Raw genomic sequence first — 19,232 nt, 5'->3', positions numbered from 1 at the left:
AGGCCTTCATTGTATCAGAAAAGGATTAATAAGCTTTTTAGCTTTTGTAGGTCACCTTTGTATGTATTTTAAAAAAAAAAGGCCTATTCATCTCCTGCAGTGTATCTGTATTTTTAAAAGTTGCAGTTGTTCAACCCATCTTCTGCTTGCTGTTTATGTATACTTTATGTAATGTATAAAATAGGCACTGGGAACTTTTTCTGACTGTTAATATTCAAGAATAATGATAAATTTTTATCACTCCATTTAGGGTATATTTGTCCAGTTAGTACAAGCCAACTCTCCAGCATCTTTAGCTGGTCTGAGGTTTGGGGACCAAGTTCTGCAAATTAATGGTGAAAATTGTGCAGGATGGAGCTCTGAGAAATCCCATAAAGTTCTCAAGCAGGCTTCAGGGGAGAGAATTTCGATGATCATTCGTGACAGGTAAAACTATCAAGTAAAAATGGAAAGTGATCATTCATTATTATTTATTTGTATTGCAGTAGCACAATGGGTCCCTAGTCCAGGCATGGGATTCTTCTGTGTTTAAGCACCAAACATGCATAACAATGACTATCCCTGCCCCAAAGAGCTTACAGTCTAAGTAGTTCAGAAGCTTCCTTTTCATGTCTAATATTTCATGAGTAAATCTGTTAAATTAAGACTGTTGGCAAGGTCTAACTCTGTCGCAGGCAGGTATTATGCACAGTTTCTCGCAAACTCTGCCAATGCAATTCTGCTTAGGTTTTTGCTACTTTGGTCTAGGCCTCTTTTGAATAGAAAAAAGTATACAAGTATCTTAAGACAATTTCATTTACTATCTGTCTAGTCCTGAGTTCAAGGTTCTGAGTTATTTATGGCAGAGCCACTGATATTCAATTATTTCCAAGGTTTTTGCCTTAAAATATGTCTTTACGTATAAATGCATACAGTATTTTGGTATTGATCTGGAATCTTAATTTTCATATTGAAAGCTTTGAAGTTACCCTTTAACTTTGTCTTTAGCAATACAAACTTGTGCCGTTTTAATTAGCGGTGTGTTTTTTACACTGTTAGTTTAACTAAGTGTCTGCATACAAATTTGCACTTAACTTAAACTGGTTTAAAAACACACCAGTGCAAGTTTGTGTGTGGGCGAGTATTAGGCCTTCAGAAAGGAGACCAATGATCTAATCGATATGTGCCAATGCTATGTTAGTTATCTTGTAACACTTGCAGGCCAATCCATTGTACAAGAACATGTAATTTAAAATGTAAATGTATATATGTTAGAGGGTGGGAAATTTACATATTTCCTGTGGCATAGGGGAATATCTGTAAAAAGCCAATGAACAATGATTATAGCTTGAGTGGAAAAATAAGCTTAAATTAAGTGAAGTAGCTGGTTGTATCAAGATGTTTCAGCATATAGTTGAAAGTAAGGGTGTGTAGAGTACATTAGTCACCTAAACTACCATAGTCTCTTTCAATACTGAAGTGAACTTTTTTTTTGCATTTTGTATTAGAATCATAACTTGAAACTGAAATGGCAATTACTCATACAATTGAATAATCAAAACTGAATTCTGTGAATGTATTGAGCTTAATCTGTATAATTTTTATAAATATTTTAGCTAGCAAAGTGGATAGTACCAATATTGAGAACAGACATTTCAGACAAAAGGAATACTTGTAGGTCAAAAATAGTGCATCCCATAATATATTATAACATTTACAATAACAGCTCTACAGGTTTTTAGTAGTAACTCTAATTTCTTGTGGAATTGTTCAGTATATGTTGAATACTTACTGAAAAAAGTACAATAATATGTTGTGAACATATTTCTTACAGGCCTTTTGAACGAACTCTTACTATGCATAAGGACAGCACAGGTCATGTTGGTTTCATATTCAAAAATGGAAAAGTAACCTCAATAGTGAAAGACAGTTCTGCTGCTAGAAATGGACTTCTTACAGAGCACAACATGTGTGAAATAAATGGCCAGAACGTAATTGGACTGAAGGTAAAGTAATGTGCTTTACAAAAACAAATTCAGCGTAACAATAGTCCTATCTTCATACTTTTCTGAGAGGGGAGTGGTGCTTTTAGAAGTTCTCAAGTAGGGTATACGAGAGTCATTCTGAACACTTAGTGATGTGACTTTTTACCAGTCGATGTAATCAAGAGTGCTCAACGAAATTTTAACATCTCCATATCAGAGGGTCTTCTATCTGATTATTCCAGTTTACTGTGTCTCTTAGCCAGGTAGAAATGGCTTTTAATAGAGTTAGGCTCTTGACAAAAACCTAAGGATAAAACTAGTTATCAACTTTCTTAAACTCTCTGCCTTAGCATAGCTTCTCTAAGAATTGTGTGCCTGGTATTTATTCTCCTGCTCCATCTGGAGACATGAGGTACAGCTTGCTAGATGTTCACTTGCCAGTATCAACATTGTCAGTGATTGCCCTGCAAACTTATGACTTCCAGTCCAGGGTTTCCTTCTTGTGTCAGGGTACACGCTGACCCTTGTGTTCCAAGACCAGGGATCTTTTAGTAATGGTAAAAGTTGTTGTTTGGTCCTAGTCTACATTGGATATCTTCCCTTAGTGCTTCCTTCCAGACATTTTGAAAAGGTTCTTTGTGCCCTGTTTATAGTTCGTAGCTGCTAGGCAGATGCGGAAGGATTTCAGGGATTCAGATCATGAGGTTTTGTTCATTTGTATTTCATTAACAGGACTCCCAAATTGCAGATATATTGGCAACAGCTGGGAATGTTGTGACAATTACTATCATGCCTTCATATATCTTTGAACACATAATTAAGAGGTAAGAAAGAAAACTTTAGCTATTTTTAAAAAATGATTCAATTAGTTGCACAAATCTGCTTATTAAGTGTTGTGGAAATAATATTCCAATGGATGATTACTCCTTTGGTTCTAGGGTAAATTTTAACTCTCAAACATAAATGCATTTTATGTGATTGAGTCAAGAAAATGCCAAATCTGGCATCAGGCATGCTGTGGAAAATGCATTTATGCTAAGGGCTTTGGTGTAATGTTTCAGTTCACTAAAAAGATATTAAATCTCAATTTGTGGGGTATGACCATGGTATCCTTTTAAGACAAAAGTTTGAAAACTTGTTTTCTGCAAACAAAACAGAGTAAACTGTTACAGAAGAAGTTAGTGGCAAGGAATTAGGGCACTGAAATAGCTTTATGGGGGAAGTGTATAACGTACAAAACTCCCACAGTTTAGACGAGATCTCAGATTATTGTAGAACAGTATTTGTATTTCATTTCAGTCCTGCTGTGACTCAGGCAGAGTTCATGTGTAATGTTAGAGTAGCTGATTAGAGAAATACCTTTTACTTCAAACAATTGTAAACCTGAAATGGAGTCTTTTGGGACTGAGAAATCATTGCCTTTAATCCTGTTAACGCAGTCAGATTAAAAGATCTCATACATCTCATATACAAAAAATCTGTAATATGTAACTTTCTGCTTCATTAATGTTTTTCAAAGTAACAGCCCTCTTTGAAATTTAGCCAAATATTTCAGAGTTGTAATGGATTTTTGAATATAGCAATGTATTTGAAATCTCAAATATTTATCAGGGATTTGCTGTCAGTTTGGGAGATGTATTAGTTTGGGAGTCCAACCCGTGTCAGTCCTAGGTCCAGTACTAGTCAATGTTTTCATTAGTTACTTGGATAATGGAGTGGAGAGTTTGCCTATGACACCAAACTGGGAAGGATTGCAAGCAATTCGGAGGACAGGTTTAGAATTCAAAATGACCTCAACAAATTGTAAAATTTTGGTCTGAAATCAATAAAGATAAGTGCGAAGTACTACACTTAGGAAGGAAAAATCAAATGCGCATCTACAAAATAGGAAATAACTAGCTAGGCAGTAGTCAGCAGAAGAGGATTTGGGATTTCTAGTGGATCACAAGTTGAATATGAGCTAACAATATGGTGCAGTTGTGAAAAAGGCTAATATCATTCTGGCGTGTATTAACAGGATTGTCCAATAAATAGAAAGGGCTTGCCTACACAGTGAGGCGATGTGCACTAGAGGGGTGTGAATCCTGTTGCATACTAACTTGCCTGTTGGACCAGGGGTGGGCAAACTACAGCCCATGGGCCGCATCCAGCCCGCCAGCCATTTTAATCTGGCCTTCGAGCTCCTGCTGGGGAGCAGGGTCTGGGGCTTGTCTGCGTGGCCCCCAGAAGCAGCGGCATGTCCCCCCCTCCCCCCAGCTCCTACGCATAGGGGCAGCCAGGGAGCTCCACTCCGCACACTGCCCCCGACCCATTGGCTGGGACCATGTCCAATGCGAGCTACAAGGGCGGAGCCTGTGGACAGGGCAGTGCACAGCCGAGCTGCCTAGCTGCGCTTCCGTGTAGGAGCCGGAGGGGGGACGTGCTGCTGCTTCCAGGAGCCACTTGAGGTAAGCGCTGCTTGGAGCCTGCACCCCTGAGCTACCCCTCCATGCCCCAACCCCTTGCCCCAGCCCTGATCCCCCTCGGTCCCAGCCTGGAGCCCCCTCCTACACTCCAAACACTTCATCCCCAGCCCCATCCTATAGCCTGCACACCCAGCCAGAGCCCTCACCTCCTCTCACACCCTGACCCCAATTTTGTGAGCATTCATGACCCACCATACAATTTCTATACCCAGATATGGCCTTCGGGCCAAAAAGTTTGCCAATCGCTGTATTAGACCACGGTGATGCACTAAAACTAGTCCAGCTACTGTTAAGTATTTGAGTATATATGATTTCAGCTATGCACCAAGAACCCAACTCCAGTAGGAAACTCCCTATCCAAGATCCCTAATCTAATGGTTTTTTTTAGCTGTTTCAGCTGACAAGTGTTCTGTTAAGCTGGACTAGACTCCACTATTCTCTATGTAAAACTGTGACATTCTTGCCATCTTCTTCATTAGTGATTTAAGCTTCTGCTACTACCTGAGCACCTGTTCTGGTTGCAGTATGACAAACGTATTGCTTTCAATGTTGAGGATGTAAAAAAGTTATCCTTATCTGTTACACTTAGCAGTTTCTCTATAGTAGACATCAGACAGAATACATCTCCCAGTTCTGCACCCATATACAAGGTATATTAGAATATTGTTTTCTTTGCTAACATACAAGGTAGAATAAAATGCCAACAGCACAGTTGCCTGCTAGTTTTCTATATCATTTGCTGCAATGTTCTGTTAACCTAGTAAGACAAAACGCTTTGATTTAAAACTTTGTCTCTCTAGTTTTGCTTTCTCTGCATTATTTTTAATAACAAAGTAAGGGTTTGGGGTTTTTTTAAATTTAGTAAAGGAGACTTTTTTTTTTCCACCCCCCCCAGAATGGCTTCTGGCATCATGAAAAGTCTGATGGACCATACAATCCCTGAAGTCTAAATTTAAAGCCATTGTATTGTATATGCATCTGTAATGAGAACTCAGCTAATCTTGGGCTATTCTGCTCAGCAACTTCTTTGGATTCTACACATGAGCCTTCCTTGAGGCCAAGAGGGGATATGCTGCATTGAACATTTTACATTATATATAATGCCTGGGAATGTTACAGTTCAACATGTTATCTTGTTTATTCATACAACTGTAAGACTTATTTGTAGTCTAATGCTGATTTTACAAATGTGAAATTTTCAACAAAGTTCTGCTGATCTTTTTCTGTAGGATCATGCTACTCTAGTTTACTACTGTTTCTATGATTATAAGCCATTGCAACTAAAGGAAACTAATACATGTTTCTTCTGCACGTGATAGTATCAGTTATCCATGATTTAGAACATATTGCTGCTCTTTGTATGTTCCTTTTCGGACAAATAAGTATTTTTATTGCCTTCTCTTTGTAACCATATATTTAGAACAGTATATTTAGAAGATTGACTGACTATTTTAGTGGTAGTGTACTTTTTGTTCAAGTAATCTTGTTGGCCAAAAAAGCCAATTGAAAACCATGTTTAGCTAATATTGGCATTAAACCTTAAAGAAGCGCTTTAAATATCGATTGTTATGCTCAACTTTTTACTACTCTTACTTTACAAATTGTAACTCTCGAATATTCTTAAATTCTGTATCCTTAACCATGTTTAAAAATAAAGTTCAGGAATAACCAAATAAGATTTCAAAACTTTTATGGATATATTTTTTAAGATGTAGGATCAACATTTTAAAATGCAGTGTAACGTTGTCAATTAATGACTGTTCAAGCAAACTGAGCTTAAGGATAAATGTTAACCAGGAAGTATATCCTAATTAAATTAAAATTGATACTGAGCAATGGCTTCCCACGGGATCGGGGGCCTGACTGAAGCGGCACTCCTGGTACCAGAAGTGTCATGATGTCGCACGCGGCCTGAGCTGCTGCCGGCGTTGAAGGCATTCTCACCTCTGGCGAAGCATGCATGAATGGCACCGGACTACTCCGTTCTACCGGAGTTGGAGGTCTCGGTCTCAATGGGGATCATGGGCTGCCCAACGTGGGTCTAGCCTCACCCTGATCTTTCTCCTGGTGCCGCTGAGTCTTCCCTTGCTTCTTAGAAGGGGAGCAGTGCCGGCTCACTGACGGGGCCTCACTGTGCTCCGATGACGCAGAATCAGGATGGTGTGCCTGGGGCACTTCGCTGCGTGCCAAGGATGAGGTGCCCAGCGAGGGGGTTGGCTTGACACACTGGTGCCGAGGCAACACTGACTCCATTAGGAGAGCTTGGTGTCGAATTTAATTTAATTTAGTTTAATTCAATTAAATTCATGGAGCTATCCCATCTCCTAGAACTGGAAGGGAGCTTGAAAGATCATCAAGTCCACCCCTCTGCCTTCACTAGCAGGACCAAGTACTGATTTTTGCCCCAGATCCCTAAGTGGTTCCCTCAAGGATTGAACTCGCAACCCTGGGCTTAGCAGGCCAATGCTCAAACCACTGAGCTATCCCTCCCCCCCTCATGCTCCTTCTTTGTTCGTGGCTTGAAGGAGCAGCAGATTTTACACTTCTCACTAATGTGAGCCTCCTCCAGACAGCAAAGACACTGAGTGTGTGGATTGCTTCTGGGCATAGAATTGCGACAAGAGTTGCCCCGAGCCCAGCACTAACAGAGAAAAGTTCAACAAGTAACTTCAGGGAAAGCTGGATACCACTAAGGCTAGAAATGCTCCAGCTTTGCTGCAGCATTTCTAGCCTAAGTTCCAACTACCTTCACTGGTGGCAAAAAGGAACTGAGGGTAGGGGGAGCACACAGACCCCTTTATAGCACGATATGTTGGTGCCACTCCAGGGGTTGCAGCGGTGCTCCCCCACTACGGATGCTGCTAAGGGAAAACCTTCCAGCACTGGTGCACATGGCAAGCATGCTCACCTACTGTGGAATACACAGGAGCAATCATTCAAAGAACCACCAACTCTTCAGTTTGCTGGCAATTCCAAAAAACAAAAACAATTAATTTTGGGTCAAACCAAAATTGAATTAAAAAAAATCAAATGGTTGTTTTGAGCATTTAACATTAATTTTGCTTAAAAAAAATAAATTTCCAAGTCATTTTGCGTGGAAAAATCTAAAAAACAAAAAAGAGAAATTGAAGTGTTTAGACACTGGGAATATTTTAAGTCCCTCCCCTCCCCCTCCCCAACCAAAAAACAATTTGGCAAAACTTTCAGTGTAACAAAGTGTTTTTTGCTGGATGTTTTTTCCCAGTTTTAATCATGGTGTCCCTTACTAGACTCTGCCAGTGGAACAGGACTCAATTCTGACCCAGGGGTCAGCTCTAACTTGACCCTCCTTGGAAGGATACTAAGATGTATAGAGTGAGGTGACACTTTAGCTACAACCACAATGCTCCCGGGATTAAAATACACTCCTGCCAGAGCTGCTGCCACAGCTGGAGCTTTTTTCAGGCACATTCTTGTACAGAGCAGCACCAGACACACAACCAGCAAGCACTATTCATCAGACTTCACATTCATGCTCAGATGCCCAGTTGGGAGAATAGTGCTAGTCCATATTCTTCTATGGACCTCCTCGTTCACTATCCAAGGGGCACTGCTCACTAATCTCCCCCTGCTGACGATACACAGGGGCCCCAAATAAGATGAGGTTATTATACTCAGTCACTTCTGCTATCACACTACTTGCCCACCTTCCCCTCTGCATTGTTCTACAAAACATCAGAACTCTAGTTTGGGAGGATGAATGTAGGAGTAGGGCGCTGATATCACTTTCCCATTTGAATGCACATGTTCACCCCTATCCCCCACAACACCTATGGTCGCTCTGCAACTCAACCCCAGGGGGTACCAATTCCACCACTGTGAATATACAAAGGCAACTGGAAGAACAAGTTATTGGTAAGTAATCTCTTTCTCACAATCCCCAATTCTGCTCCCTTTGTGCAGGAGAAACATTTGTTCTGCTCCAAGTGGGACCTACTGCAGCTATCCTGTAGGTGATTGAAGTACAACAGCTGCCTCAGGTATAAGCACTCACTTTCTGTTCATGAGTAAGGATTCCTCCTTTACCCCCTGTTAAAACAAGAAGTTGGTAGTTCTACTTACTAGGAAGAAGGTAGGTGTGATAGAGGGGAGAGACTCTTTAGAGTGGTAGGGCTAAGTGAAGATCATGGTGTTTCCTTCTAATAAATTTGTAAAGAGCAGAGGTTGATGAAAGCGCTTTTGCTTAGAAGCTTCCAATTAAAAAAAAAAGATGCACCAGATGCACCACAAACATGGTCCTTGCGGAAATGAGAGGCTTGCTTTATTAATTCAAATAGGGTAGTGTATATTTGATGCAGTTCAAGTAGATCACACAGTGACTGCAAGTTAAAATCTCTTTAATTACAGAAAAATAAGTCTTTCATCTCAAATTAAGACAAGCATTTTCAAGTTGAGACAATGACAGCCATAATGAAATACAAACAAAAATATTACAGTATGGAAGTTACAGTACAAGAGCTTTAAATGAAGTCACCATAAGCTAGAAAGTTTTAGATAAACCAAGCTTTCTATTTGGTTGACCTTCTGCAGCCATCATTGCACATGGGTAAGTAAGTTCCTTTACAAAGTTTGGTTTAAAATACATTGAGTTCATTTAAATATCTGGAGGGAAAAGGCACTTAATATTGCAGTTTCCAGAACATGATTTGTTTATCTTCCCCTCCTGTGATAATACTGCTGCATTGCTCATTCATCCACATACAAGTTACAGCACCTGAGAACAACATAATTGAATTGTGTGTTAGATACAAATACAATGGGAAGATTGGAGAAGTGTACAATTTTAAAAAACAAGTTTGCAGGAGATATTTGATGGGTAGTTTTGATCCAATTAATAGCACTGAACAGCACAGGCTTAAATTTCTCTTGCTTGAGCATGCTCAGTGAGGATCAGTGATCTCATTTACAGTATGTATGCTTCACTCCAGGACACTGCATATCTTTAGCAGTCTTTTGAATTGAATGAATCAATTTAGCCACAGCCATTTCCACTCTAATCAACTGGTAGAAGGCTACAAGAATTTTCCGTTAGCCCAACTTTCAGAGGACCCTTCACAGCATTCTTAAACCCTGCCACTTGACCCATTTCTCACATGTTAAAATCGGAGTTGGCATCCTACACAATCCTACAATACACTTCAGTGGGAGCATATGGCCAGAACCCTTGTGTTTTCTGAGATTCTACCCCTCCACGTAGAGCTGAATTTCACACACAAGCTTTTATTACATTGCTGTTTCCAGCCCTCATAAGATCAAGGAAAACCTTAAAAGCAAACTGATGCTAGATGGTATTATCTTCAAGCCCTAGACGCCCTGAAACAGCTTTGTGTCAGACTAACCCACTGAAAGTGTGGAGACTGTAAAACTGAATTTGATATCAAAATAAATATATGGACTTTGGACAGATTTTTTCAAAATTAGGTTTTATTAAATGTGGAAAATACAAACTCTGACTTTCCCAAAATCTCACATCTGCTGCAGAAACCTGGGTATTTTGCTATAGCTGGAGTATACTAGACCTTGAATGCTATTAGAGCATCCTGTTTCCATCAGCACCACTGAAACACCCAAATCAGTAGAATTCAACATTTCTCCTGTTAATCTTTTCTCTTCCTCCCTCATGCCACCCAAGGGGCAGATCATCTCCCTTTATAATGCTGCTGGCCCAGGAATAATGGCTTAAGGGTCCTCTGCATCTTCCACTAAAGCCAATGGGAAACTTTCTATGGTCTTAAATTTAGCATCTGATCCAATTGTCATTGGATTCTAAATTCCAGTTCGCCTCAACTGGTGACTATGTCAGAAATTGTAACTGTTGTATGACGCATGTCAGAGTACAGTGCTCCTTTGGAAAAAGGAACCTTGCACACAACTGGGACTCAGATTCACAAAGGCATGTAGGGTGTTGAAATGCTTAACTTTTAGGTGCATAGAAAAATCACTGGAACAATGGAGTCCACAAAGCCTGAATTAGGTGCCTGGGCTCACTATACACAACACGGGGAGAGACCAAATGGGATACACAAAAGCCAACACGCTAGGTGAGGAGCTGCATAAGCCAGCCTAGGGGAGATGCCAATAAGAGGGGTATATCCTCAGTCCCGCCCTTCTCATGGAGGGAGTTGCCTTTCTCTGCCTATGACCCACAGCCAGGAACCTCTCTCCTGAAGTCAGGCAGCTTAGGCACCTAAGCCCCTTTCTGCAGCAATAAGTTAGGTGCCTGCCTCATTCCACACAAAACAAGAGAAGGAGGAGGATCTCCCTTGTAACCATTAGCCCAATGGTTAGAGCACTCACCTGGGATGCAGAAGATCACAGACCAATTCCTCCTCTGCCTGATGAGGGAAAGGATTTGAACAGGGGTTTCTCCCCACTCAGTTGAGTGCTGAAGCCAATGGACTATATAGTCACTCTGAGACCTGGTCTACACTTAAAATTTAGATTCACCGAGCTACAGCACGTAAAGGTGTGAAAACTTCATACCCCAAGTACAATAGTGAAGCCAACCGAACCCCTGGCATAGCATTTTGCTGCATGGAGAGGTGGATAAGCAATAAAGAAGGAAAAACCCCTTCCACTGCGGTAGGAAGTATCTACACTACAGAGCTACAACAGTATAGCTACAGGACGGTAGCGCCAATAATGTAGACATGGCCTCACTCCCTCTGGCCCAATTCATATTTAACTATTCAAACACTGAATTAAAGTGGAACAGATTCAATAGGAGAGACTCGCCTGGGTCTCCTACCGTCTTGGGGAATACCCTAGGCATTGTGCTGAAGGTTAAAAGAGAGAGACCTCCTCCCCACCACCACCTGGTTGCTGTGCGTGTAGTTAGACTGCTCTAAGCATGTCTACCAGATCAGGCTCTGCAGACAAGATAGGCAGAGTAGCACCTATCGTTCCCCCATTTGCGGATGGTGCTAGGGCCTAGACAGGAGATAGTTGTCCAGATACCTAGAGGGAGGCAGCAGTCTGCATGTGCAGAGGCAGAAACATAGGTGCTGAGGGAACATTTACAGCAAAAATTTAGGGATTGAGTGAGTTTAGACACCACAGGAGTAGGCGGGATCACAGGGGAGCCTAAATCTGGGACTTAGGCCCCTAAAACTGGGGTTTAGGCACCTAAGTCCCTTTGTGGATTTGGCCCTAGGAGATTACACAGCACTGCACACACACACCTGTATGTCCTTTGATTCTTTCAATAACTTTTCCTGCAAGAAGGTCCCAAACCAATAATTCACCAGACTGGCTTCCTGATAACACAGTATGTCCATCCCATTTGAAACATCTGCAAAATAATTCAGTAATCATTTAGCCCATTTGCATTAAGAAGTGGCATTATTTATTTAAGACTCTTCTACCTGTTAATTTAGCCCATCACCTATGCATAAAAAACTGTTCTACTTAGTACTGAGGCCAATGCTGCTCTATGAATTAAGCAATGAGAGTTAGGTGCAAGGATAAAGGGAAAGTTTTAAAAATGAAGAAAACTCTCTGTCGATAGTTTAAATCACATATCATATTGCTCTATATTCTGAAACATTAGATCAGTCTGAGTAGAGACAGGCGGGGAAGAGAGCCCTTCAAGTTAAAACTGATGCTTTCTTTAGTGCAAGATAACAAGGCTGACACTTCTATAGTTTTTGGTATACTACAAACTAACAAGTTTTGAATCCAAGATCTTTTACAGCTGCTGAACTACACACAAAATTGCATCTCTGAACTGTAATAATTTTCACTGTCCGCTCTCACTAATTTCAGCGAAAACTGCAGCTGCTTAGCACATCTGACAGGCAGGCCATTTATACAAGTGCCTAGCTCTAGCATCCAAGTTGAGAAACTTTGGCTGCAGCAGACAATGCACACAGAATCCCAGCCTTTGCACTTCCCTCTGTTGATACATGCATCTCTTGTTAAGATGACCCCATTTCTCCTAGATGACATATACCTTAGACGTGTTTAATATTAGTGTCATTTCCACATTCCCTTTGGGCATTTGATGCAAACACAGATATCCACTTCCTGCCCCGACTATAATTCAGAGACATAACTATCAATTACAGCCACTGTAGCTAGAAGGGATTGGGCTTCACACAGAGCTTTCTCTCGGCATTACCTTTGTGGCTGCTCTGAGGCCATAGAAGAGATGAGCATTCCAGTTTGCACATCTATTACTTTAAAACAGCCATCTTCTCCTGTGCTGAGCAGATGTCTGCTGTCTATACAAAAATTAAATGTATTAAAACACATACGGTAATGCATATCTAATACACCTCTTCCCCAATATAACGCTGTCCTCGGGAGCCAAAAAATCTTACCGCGTTATAGGTGAAACCGCGTTATATTGAACTTGCTTTGATCCGCTGGAGCACGCGGCCCCGCCCCCCAGAGTGCTGATTTACCCTGTTATATCCAAATTCGTGTTGTATCAGGTCGTGTCATGTCGGGGTAGAGGTGTATTTCCAGTGGTCAAAGAAAGGAATTATGACTAATATTGCACATTAGTTAGGTATGTCAGAAAACATCATGTTTTAATTAAAAGCAGTTATTCCAGTTATGTCTCAGATAATGAGGAGTAAATAAATCTTCAAGCAAAAAAAACCAAGCAATTTATCACTAGCCCAGAAAACAGTATTCTAACATCAAGTATGGTACTGCAAAGCACTGATAAAACCTGGACACTGGAGATTTGTGTCTGACTATAGCTGAACATTTAAAATCTACAATTATGTTAAAAATCCAGATATCAATGTATAATAGAGCTATACAAAGACGGAGATTCCTCTAGCAATTCTCATCTCTCTCAACATCTGCATATTAGAAGAGACTTAAACACAACATACCAGGACTAAAAGCAGCATCATACACGGTCCCTGAATGACATGAAAGTTGGTGCAACATAGTGGCAGTAGTAACATCCCAAATACTAATGGTACCTTCTTTGGTTCCGGACACCAGCATTGCATTTGCAGCATTTAGGTTGATAGTATTTACCTAGACAATTAAGTACCACATTATTCCTTTACTCAGCTCTCACATGGGCATTCTTGATAGATCTTTAAGTGTTCACAAAGCAAGCCTGTCTTCCATAAGTATCCAATTTTATTGCATCAGTTGATTACATATTTTTATATAAAATCCTGACTTTTTTTTAAAATATAAAATCCTTGCCAACTATATGTGAGCAGGAAATGGAGGGGAAGCGTGTCATAAATGGAGTCTTAAGCAGATTTATAAGCGTTCTTTTTCCTTGCAGAATCAGACATTTGAATTGATATTTAAGATCTTATCCAAGAGAAGATGACTGATTACAGCCTACATTTCTAATTAGTTAATGAAATGTTTAACCATAGAAAGCAAGTCTAGAAAACCACTAGCCTGTGCTTTGCCCAACCCATCTGTTTTTGATATTCTTGGATGCTGTTGGTAAATTTTACCAGGCATTGTTGCCTTCTTGTGATCTATAAATAAATCCACAGAGAGGTTTAAGAAATTTAAATGAAAGAGTTCTAAATATTCTGCAGGAATGATGTTAGAAGTTACTGAGATATAAATGTACACAAATCCTGTATCTGCCCATATTTATTTTTAATTGAATGTCTGAGCCAAACACCTACAATGTATTTAGATAGTCACAGTGGTCTTTATGATAACATATATCATAGCAAAGTACAAAATATGGAAAACAAGTCAGACTTTTACCTAAAAACTCTAAACAGGTAAATTTGGTATTTGTACAGAAGGCATGAGGATGCAAATACTTCAGACAAATTTATTTTGATTTACTGAAAGAGCCCATGAACCCTTTTGCACACACCACAAGCAGTGCCTGACAAATAATAAGAAAACCCATTTCTTTATACAAGCTTTCCACTCTCCAGAAGTGGGTACTTGAACCAATTCTTGTAAGAAAAGAGAAAAATATTTGGAGTTACTTTCACTTTGCCCTTAGTCTATTCTATTCCCTCCTAGTCTTGGCATTCTTGCAATATCTAGCAACTGTCAGCCTTTGATGAATGGTAGTCTTAATTCAGAATTTTCGCTTTTGTTGGTTTATGCCACATCTTTTAAAAACTTGATTGAGATATTGTCAAGTAACTCCAGACTATAGTCTTTGATTGATTAGAAGTTATATATGTACATTTCCATACTCACACTAACATCATGTTCTAACTCAGCAAGCAATTCAAAATGATGTCTTTTGGGGCCCAAGACCTCTGCAGGAGCACAGTGCCACACCTAGAATACCAACATTGCAGTTTGTTTAAACAAGCATTAGGACAACTTGTCATGTTAACTATTTTTTTTTTATTACCTAGCTCTGTCATTGCAAGGTCAATTGTTTGTGCTAACTAAAAGCTGTACAAAGGTCAGTTAGAGACAAGGAGGAAGTTTCTGTAAGTTAAGTAAAAGGAAAAATAATTCTGGTTTTGGATTAAACATCAAACCTGCCTGTCAAAAAGTTCTAACCTCTCTTGACAAATCATGAAGAATTTAGTCTATAACAATTAGTAGCAGCAGCATACTCCACTCTACCAAACAGAAGCATCCTCAACCCATTAAGCAAGAAAACATGACAAAACATTCCTGCCCCTCAATCCACCAAACAGGCAGGCTTTGCAGAATGCCCTTAAGGGCAGTGACGAATTTCAAAGTTGGGGGGCACCCAAATGATGGCAGCAGCCCCACCCATAAAACAAATGTGTTGGGGGGAGGTCTCCGATTCTAACTATGGCAGTATTAGACAGGGAGAGGTGATATTTTAATTAGGCAGCTCTTTTCCCATTTAATGGTCATAAGGCAAAGCCAACACCTTAATTTCCACTCAAAACCCAATAGGTAGTCAATACAGATCATAGAGCACTGGCATCACTGCAAGATATTCCATTTAAGTAGTGCATTACCTTTAACTTTTGATTGGATTTAAGGTACAGTGGTTTTCAACCTGTGGTCTGCGGACTCTGGGGGTTTGCAGACTATGTCTAAGGGGTCCGCAAAAAGTTGTCATTACCATAGAATAGTGATTAGACACAATTTCAGCAATCTTTGTTAATAACAGGACAGCTACTATCACGAACTCTGGAGTATTCCACTATCACCTTAATGAAAACGATGAGTACAAGAAGTAAAGTGGCTGACATACAAACCTTTACAGTGGAGTCCCAAGATGCAGAATACAAGCGATTATCATGCCAGCAGATCTTGCTGACAGCATCATCATGTCCCATTAGGGTATCCTGCCGTCTTCCAAATGCGACTGAATAAAAATAGCTATCAGGAAAAAAGTATTAGTTATGAAAGTATAGCTTCAGAGAGCAAACTTTTATAGATTTGAAATAAGTTAAAATAATTTGGCTTCTATAATTTCTAAATAACAGATAGAAATCTGACAAAAAATGTAGAAAAAGAGTAAATGCTTCCTGACAGCGACTTACTTCCATGTTCTCAAAAGAAATTTCATAAATCATAGTTACCCAAAACCGGTATAATTAAATATAATCCACAAATAAATACACACATATGATTGTCCCACGAAGAGCTTATGACAGTGGTATCTCCTGGTAAGATTAAACAAGATGACAAAGCCTATAATGAAAAGGAAAATAAAGCAGTGTTCAATTTAGTGCCAGATAGCATAGAAGTCAATTAAAGTGCATTAGCACATATTGGGAAAAAACACAAACAGTATCTACATCTTATGCATTTCATGTTCTCCAAAAAATGTGACTAGTGTCAGAGATTAACCCTTACTGCTTTAAAGGATGGTGGATTCACTATGGCCAACATAAAAGAGTTACCAGCTTTGCATGAGAGCTGCAACTCCAGTATTTTATGGAGGATACAGTAAATCTTAGCTCATGCTTCAAGAATACAGTGCATTGCTTCATCCTGGTTCCTCCTATTTGCATGAGCAAGCTTTCCAATTTTGCAGCTACCTATCAACTTGAGACACAGCAAATACTGAACAAACTTGAAACCACCAGAGTAAATGGAAGCTTTTGTTCTATATTTACACTGCCAAAGAACCATCTCGTGATAACTACTAGTCAGAGAATGGTATTTTCATGAAAAGGGTTGCATGAAGATTATATTTTTCTGATTGTGAAAGGGTATTCTCTCCGCAGTGCATAAGTAAAAAAGCAGCCCTGTTAACTCTAAACAAGTGAAGAATATTTAAGGAAGGACAGTGCTGTTACTGCTAAGGCCTTTGTCTACACTAGCTTGTCTATTGAAATTTGCTGTAGTTACATTACCAGCAACACTACCAGCAACAGTGGGAGAATTTGTGCAGTTCTGTTGCTGGTGTTTTTATTGCCTTGCGTGCTACACCTGCTCTAAGCAGGGTTAGGTGTAACAGTGGCAGAAAGGCAGCTGCAAGTCTCTACTAGGCCTTTCACCATTTCTGCAATGTAGCTGCACTGCACCTATAGGAGACTAAGAGAAATGTCAGTGTAGACAAGGCCCATTAATGAGAGAAACTGGCTCCCTGGCCAAGGATTAGGAAAAAAGTACTAATGAAAAGAAAACAGCAGTCACAGTCAGAAGTAGCAGCAGCCTAGTCAATGCCACAGGTGAGATTCTCACCCTGGCTCCAGACCCTTTATGCTAACTAAAATGGCAGGAGCTATGTAAAGAGGCTCTAAAAGCCTCAGCTCCCTCTGGTGGATAACTCCCCTGGCACAGAGGAAGATAGACAAGAGATGTTCTTCCAAGGATCCCCTTACAAGTCTTAGTACACGGGACATGTCAGGGGCATGAGAGAGCATGTAGTGCTGCAGATTCTGGGCAGCATGGCTGGCCTTAGGCAGCCAGTGATGAATTTATGTAACGTAGGCAGACCCCCTGGAGGTGTCAGTTACATCACAAGGTTTACTCTGGGCCTCAGAGCAGCCCAAACTTGGGAAGGCGCAAGCTGTGCTATGCTTCTTCAGAGGCACAGTACTGAACCTCACCCCACGTCGGTAAATTACTCGTGCAAGAGAGAATGCAGAAGGAAGGAAACAAAGGCAAACCTGGCATTTCACTGATATACTGCTGATAAGGGACATCTTTCTGTGGGTAGCTTTCAGGACGACTTCCCTGAATGACAATAACTACTCACCATGTTTGAAAAGGACACACTTCTTTGGAGCGTTTTTGATTCTTTAGAAAACATCTTCAAGGTTGAATCTAATGCAAACATTAGGGAAATAATTACAAAGACAGAACAGGACTGTACTGCAATACTCTAATCTAAACGAATAATTTTTGCTCCTGTGTGAATATTCAACTATTTAGGTCTAACAGCAGGCAAGGGATGCACACATCACTTTTAAAAAGCCACTATAAGAGCCACATTGTAGGCTACTGTTAAATACAGAAACTACAGAGCATTTTTCTTAATTCTGAAGAACTGAATGAGGAAGGAGAACAGGGAGTTGAAGGGAAAGGCAGTCCTGGTGTTTTATATTCAAATGTAACCCAAGATAACTCAGGTATGTTGCAGGTGTAACCTTTAAACATTCTGAGTTGTTGTTCATCACTGATATTTTAATGTGCAAGATAGTCAGGAAGTTTAAGAGGTATAGCTCCCACAGGACTCTCACTTCTGCATGCTTGTAACACAGATCTAGTATCCAAAAGAAGTTGCAGAGTCCTGCAATTTAACTTAATCCAGCATGCATCCTTTTCCCACTTAATTTGCACTCTACCCACTAATACATCAGTTGACACTTACTCCTTGGAATAGATTTTTTTAAAATAATCCCCTACAACAAATTTTACACTGATCTGAGGCTCAGGAGTAGCAATAATCTACTTTGCATCATTGACAGGTTTAGATTTCAGGTATCTTGTGAGCCAATAAGCTAGCAAATGGGATCTCTGTAACATTAGAAAAGAGAAGTTTACCAGCATTATCAGTTTCTCAATTATTTGGCACCTGGAAATTTTCAATATGCAACTTCAACAGCATGAAAAGTGACCTAAAATTGGTTTTATAGGTGTTTTAAGTGTGTTAAATATATGGCAGAATACACGTTGTAATTCAGTATACAGTTTTAACAACATTTGTTTGGCGTGAGCTGGATAACCTGACTATCCCAAACTCATTCAGATAAGAAGCCTTCAGATCACATTAGACTATTGTTGAAGATTTTTAAGACTGTACCTATGCACACGTTTTTTGAGAGAAACGGACACAATGGAAACGCTGATGGTGGCTCCATAGTACAGGCTGACACAGATTTTTGCATTCGACATGTCATGAAAGCCTGTCTAGAGGTCAAACAGTGGATTACTTTATTGAAAAAGTCCAAGAAACAACCTAAGGTAGGATTTTCAATATCACTGCATTGGCCTAACTCTGTTCTCAGTGAAGTTACTCCCATGAATTCAAGAACAGCAGAGCTAGGCCAACGCTAAGTACTTTTGCAAATCCCATCCAAAAAGCAAAAAGTACACTTTGAGTGGTCTGAATTTTTGATGGTTCATGCAACTTCATTAAGCCAAGACATTATAACACAGTGATGCTATGGTTGCATCACAGGGTCTTACAAGAAGATACTTGTACGAGAATACCCACCTTGAGATGTTGTGAAAACTGAAGATCCATTGCAAGAGACTGCTATTCCAGTAATTTCCCTATTCAAGGCAAATAAGTTTGAATTCAAAGGGTATTTAATTCTAACAATCATACCATACAGTGACTTTTTTACTGCAGCAATTCAGTATTTGATCTTCACAAGGGTTAATTTAGACACTCAAGCAAATTACTACTACA

The 19,232-nt window shown here is 40.0% G+C and overlaps 2 protein-coding genes across 5 annotated transcripts in view; one reads left to right on the top strand and one right to left on the bottom strand.

Annotated features, from left to right (window-relative positions):
• Positions 1–6,107, top strand: part of SDCBP (syndecan binding protein) — a 28,706-nt gene extending 22,599 nt beyond the window's left edge. For all 3 annotated transcript variants that reach the window (XM_054018212.1, XM_054018210.1, XM_054018211.1), the window contains 4 exons: positions 251–426; positions 1,814–1,985; positions 2,697–2,788; positions 5,325–6,107. In XM_054018212.1, the coding sequence (XP_053874187.1) occupies positions 251–426; positions 1,814–1,985; positions 2,697–2,788; positions 5,325–5,379 (495 nt within the window). In that variant the 3' untranslated portion in view covers positions 5,380–6,107. The remainder of the gene's footprint in view (positions 1–250; positions 427–1,813; positions 1,986–2,696; positions 2,789–5,324) is intronic.
• A 2,681-nt stretch (positions 6,108–8,788) lies between these two features.
• NSMAF (neutral sphingomyelinase activation associated factor) overlaps positions 8,789–19,232 on the bottom strand; it is a 61,742-nt gene continuing 51,298 nt past the window's right edge. Inside the window, exons 23-31 of one of the 2 annotated variants that reach the window (XM_054018264.1) lie at positions 19,035–19,093; positions 17,574–17,641; positions 15,990–16,057; positions 15,619–15,742; positions 14,627–14,710; positions 13,315–13,465; positions 12,588–12,690; positions 11,650–11,759; positions 8,789–9,182 (exon numbers count right to left, since the gene is read on the bottom strand). In XM_054018264.1, the coding sequence (XP_053874239.1) occupies positions 9,088–9,182; positions 11,650–11,759; positions 12,588–12,690; positions 13,315–13,465; positions 14,627–14,710; positions 15,619–15,742; positions 15,990–16,057; positions 17,574–17,641; positions 19,035–19,093 (862 nt within the window). In that variant the 3' untranslated portion in view covers positions 8,789–9,087. Of the gene's footprint in view, positions 9,183–11,649; positions 11,760–12,587; positions 12,691–13,314; positions 13,466–14,626; positions 14,711–15,618; positions 15,743–15,989; positions 16,058–17,573; positions 17,642–19,034; positions 19,094–19,232 lie in introns of those variants that run through there. The other variant, XR_008443833.1, reaches the window with a different exon arrangement.

The sequence above is a fragment of the Malaclemys terrapin genome, chromosome 2 (genome assembly GCF_027887155.1).
Source record: "Malaclemys terrapin pileata isolate rMalTer1 chromosome 2, rMalTer1.hap1, whole genome shotgun sequence".
NCBI classification, from domain to species: Eukaryota; Metazoa; Chordata; order Testudines; family Emydidae; genus Malaclemys; species Malaclemys terrapin.
Note: the sequence above shows the minus strand (reverse complement) of the source record. Positions and strands in the feature narration are given on the sequence as shown.